This window comes from Merops nubicus, unplaced genomic scaffold (assembly GCF_000691845.1).
Source record: "Merops nubicus isolate BGI_N331 unplaced genomic scaffold, ASM69184v1 Scaffold53478, whole genome shotgun sequence".
In the NCBI taxonomy this organism is placed as follows: Eukaryota; Metazoa; Chordata; class Aves; order Coraciiformes; family Meropidae; genus Merops; species Merops nubicus.
In genome coordinates, this window is record NW_008628719.1 from 1 (window position 1) to 3,156 (window position 3,156).

Below are 3,156 nucleotides of genomic sequence, written 5' to 3' on the forward strand. Positions count from 1 at the left end.
CCCCACTGCACTGATGGAAGAAGCAAGGCAGATGGAGCTCAGGGAGCGTGAGGAACTGCAGCAGGCCCTCCCCTTCTCCCCAGGGGAAAAACAGCATCTGTCCCTGAGCACAGCACCCACCCAGCCATGGCAGGAAGGGTTTGGACCCAAGAAAACCCCATGGGGACAAAGGCAGAGCTGGACTGTCTCTGTGGGGCATCTGCAGGTGAGAGCCAAGGGAGTTTTAGAGTGGAGGGACCCCCCAGGGGAACGTGCCTGCTCTTCCTTGTCCTCTGTCCGGGCCTGAAGCATCTGGCAGAGGCGGGAGGCAGTGAACCCCCCCGTGGAGTCAAGGAACAGGACGTCCTGCCTGAGGTCCAGAGCCACGCTGGCTGCAATGCCCAGGCACACCTGGAGGGGCAGGGACTGGGTGTCAGCCAGCTCTCCCAGGTCCTCTGCTCCACGGGTCTGAAGGCACCATCCCCGCCGTGCCTGGCCCCTCCTCCACCCCGCTCACCTGCGTCTTGCCACTGCCCGGGGCTCCCATGAGCTCTGTCACCTCCCCCGTGTACAGCCCGGAGTCCAACAGCTGGTCCAGGCTAGGGTTGAACACAAGGTGGGAGTACCAACCAGTTCAGAAGGAGCAAGAACGTCCCCTTCAGGCAGGGACATCGGGAAGTAGCAGTCCCCAGATAGCTGCCCCTAGAGTCCCCTCCCCAAATACAGACAACTGCCTCAGGCTCTGCTCCTCTCCTCGCATTGTCCCTCTCCACATCACAGGCAACAGCAGATCTGCAGTGTCAGGGCTACAAGAGGCCAGTCCTGAACTGCAGGAGAGCTGCTGGTTCTGGGAGCAAGGTTTGAACACCCAGGGTTTCTCTGCATGGTCACACCAGCAACCCAGTGAGGAGACAGGGGAAAAGAAGTAAGGACATACAACACAGTAACTAATTTCCATGCCTGATCTAGATAGTTTGGACCATCACCATTCAACAGTCCTCCCAGATCCATAATCCTCTCCTCTGGAACACTCAAGGGAAAGGCTGAAGTGCTGCTGTCCAGTGTGGAAGTGAGACACAACCACTGCACAAAGGGTGTGCAGGCTCTTGCAGGGTCAGTGACAATGTCCTTCCCCCAAGGGCCACAGACCAGCTGGCTTTGCAGCCACAGGGCATGAAGAACAATCATCTCTGGCTCACAAAAGGCAGAGCCAGGCTGTGGCTGGGAGTTTTTAAAACAGCTGCTGGGGATGGTTTGGACACCACCGAGGCTGCTCAGGGCATCACCATGTTGAAATTCAAAGCCAGTGCTGGGGCAGCCACAGCCTTTTGCAGAAAGCCCAGCCCCAGGCAGAGACTTGCTGGCCTGCTGGGCGAGGTACCCACCTTGGGATGCCAGTGGGCAGGATGGCTGTGGAGCTCTTGAGCTCCTCATAGAGGTCTGCTCCATTGGCAGGGAAGGCAGAGAACTGGGCCAGGAGCACACGTCTCACCGCAACCAGCGCCTGGTGGGCAAGGAGATGTCTGCAGATTGGACTGAGGAAGTCCAGGGACAAACACATCTGCTGCAGAAGCTCCTCCCAGAGAAGTCCACCCAAGACATCAGCTGAACAGCTCTAAGCTCCCCCATTAAAGTACCAGGACTTTGGAGCCAGCTTTTACCTTGTAAGACAGGGAACACTTCTGGGCAACCTCCTCCAGGTCTGATGACACGAAGTCCACCACTGCAAAGAACATGAGGGACAAGAAGTTGGAAGGCAAACCTGAGCAGACCACAAACACCAAAGAGACAACCAGGCTAAATAAAACCTGCTTGCAACAACAGACAAAAAGTCTGTGCCCTCTGACAACACTTCCAGTGGACAAGCAGGATGCCCCACAAAAGAGTAGTGGAGTTTCTCCTCTGAGATGGTCCTGCTGTCCACTGCAAAACAGATCAGGGAGGGAAGCTGGTGAAAATTCTCCCTGTTTTGTTGAAGAGCTGCCCAGTGCCATTTGACAGGTGGGGCCAGCCAAGAGAGTCCCCTTCTGTCAGTGTGCCACAGTCTCAAGGGGCTAGTGACTGACCCAAAGTGCCAGCCCTGGGCATGCCAGGAAGGAATAGAGACACAAATTAGAATAACTAGTGGCCTCATCTCTGCTTCCAGGAACCACTCCAAGATTCATTTTTTTCAGATAGACATGTATGTTATTGGTTGAAAAAAATAATGGTAAAAAACAGTTCCTGTAGGAACCTATCCAACACCTCCAGCTCCAGCACACACGGGATCACACAGACCTCATCTAACAGGAATAAAATGCTGTTTTTCTCAGATCTAATTCTGTTTTTCAGAACAAGAATCCACCCCAGAAAGAGCAGGCCTTGCCCAGGCTGCAGCGTGCCTGGAGTTGGGGCGTTTTTCAGAGGGAAAAATACACAAAACCTCCCAAAATACTTCCTAAAAGCCATAATTAATCACCCCTCAGAAAGCCTCTGCAGAGACCCCTGCCATGTCCTAACACTCTCCCGCTCCCATGTGGGGGTCAAAGTGAGTCTCCTGACTCACCACAGGCACCCAGGGGGACCCAGGATTCATCCAGGGAGGAGGCCACGGGAGGGATATCCCAGCACTAACACCTTTCCAGGGCACAGAGCCTGGAGCTGCAGCTCCCCAGGCTCCTGAGGCAATGCCCAGCACGATCCTGGCAGACAACCTGTGCCCACCCTCCTGTCTCAGAGAAAACCCTCCTGCAGCTCCTGGGCTGCAAGCTGAAGCCACAGAGGCAGATGTTCTCCAGGGGCTGTCTCACAGCCCCGAGCACCCAGCCAGGCAGATGGGTCCTGCCCAGGAGGAGAGCACGGTGCCATCCAAACGGGACAGCCTCACACCCAGTGCCCACTGCCACCCCGTTACCTGTCCTGATGCCCTCGGCCCTCAGAAGCTGGATCATCTCCTCGGTGAGACCAGGGCAGAGCCCAGCCCTCAGGACCACCATGGCCTCAGCCACCCCAGGAGGGAGCCGGGACAAGAGAGACCTGTGGAGGAGATGGGAGAGAGGAGCTGGCACCATCCCGACAAGGATGGGGTGCCTGGCTGCCCTGGAGCTACACACACCAGGAAGATGCCAACCAGGCTCAGCCTGCGCTGAGTGCTTCTGGCAAGGGCTTCTTATCATAGAATCACAGAATGCTTTGGGT

The 3,156-nt window shown here is 56.3% G+C and overlaps 1 protein-coding gene across 1 annotated transcript; it reads right to left on the bottom strand.

Moving 5' to 3' along the window:
- Positions 1–255: 255 nt before the first annotated feature.
- On the bottom strand, positions 256–2,954 carry LOC103779099 (DNA repair protein RAD51 homolog 4-like; the record flags this gene model as incomplete). The annotated part of the gene is made up of 5 exons (XM_008946717.1): positions 2,873–2,954; positions 1,641–1,702; positions 1,365–1,483; positions 497–578; positions 256–390 (listed from the first exon to the last, which is right to left on the bottom strand). Coding segments are annotated over exons 1-5 (480 nt in total), but the record flags the coding sequence as incomplete, so codon positions are not given.
- Positions 2,955–3,156: the final 202 nt, after the last annotated feature.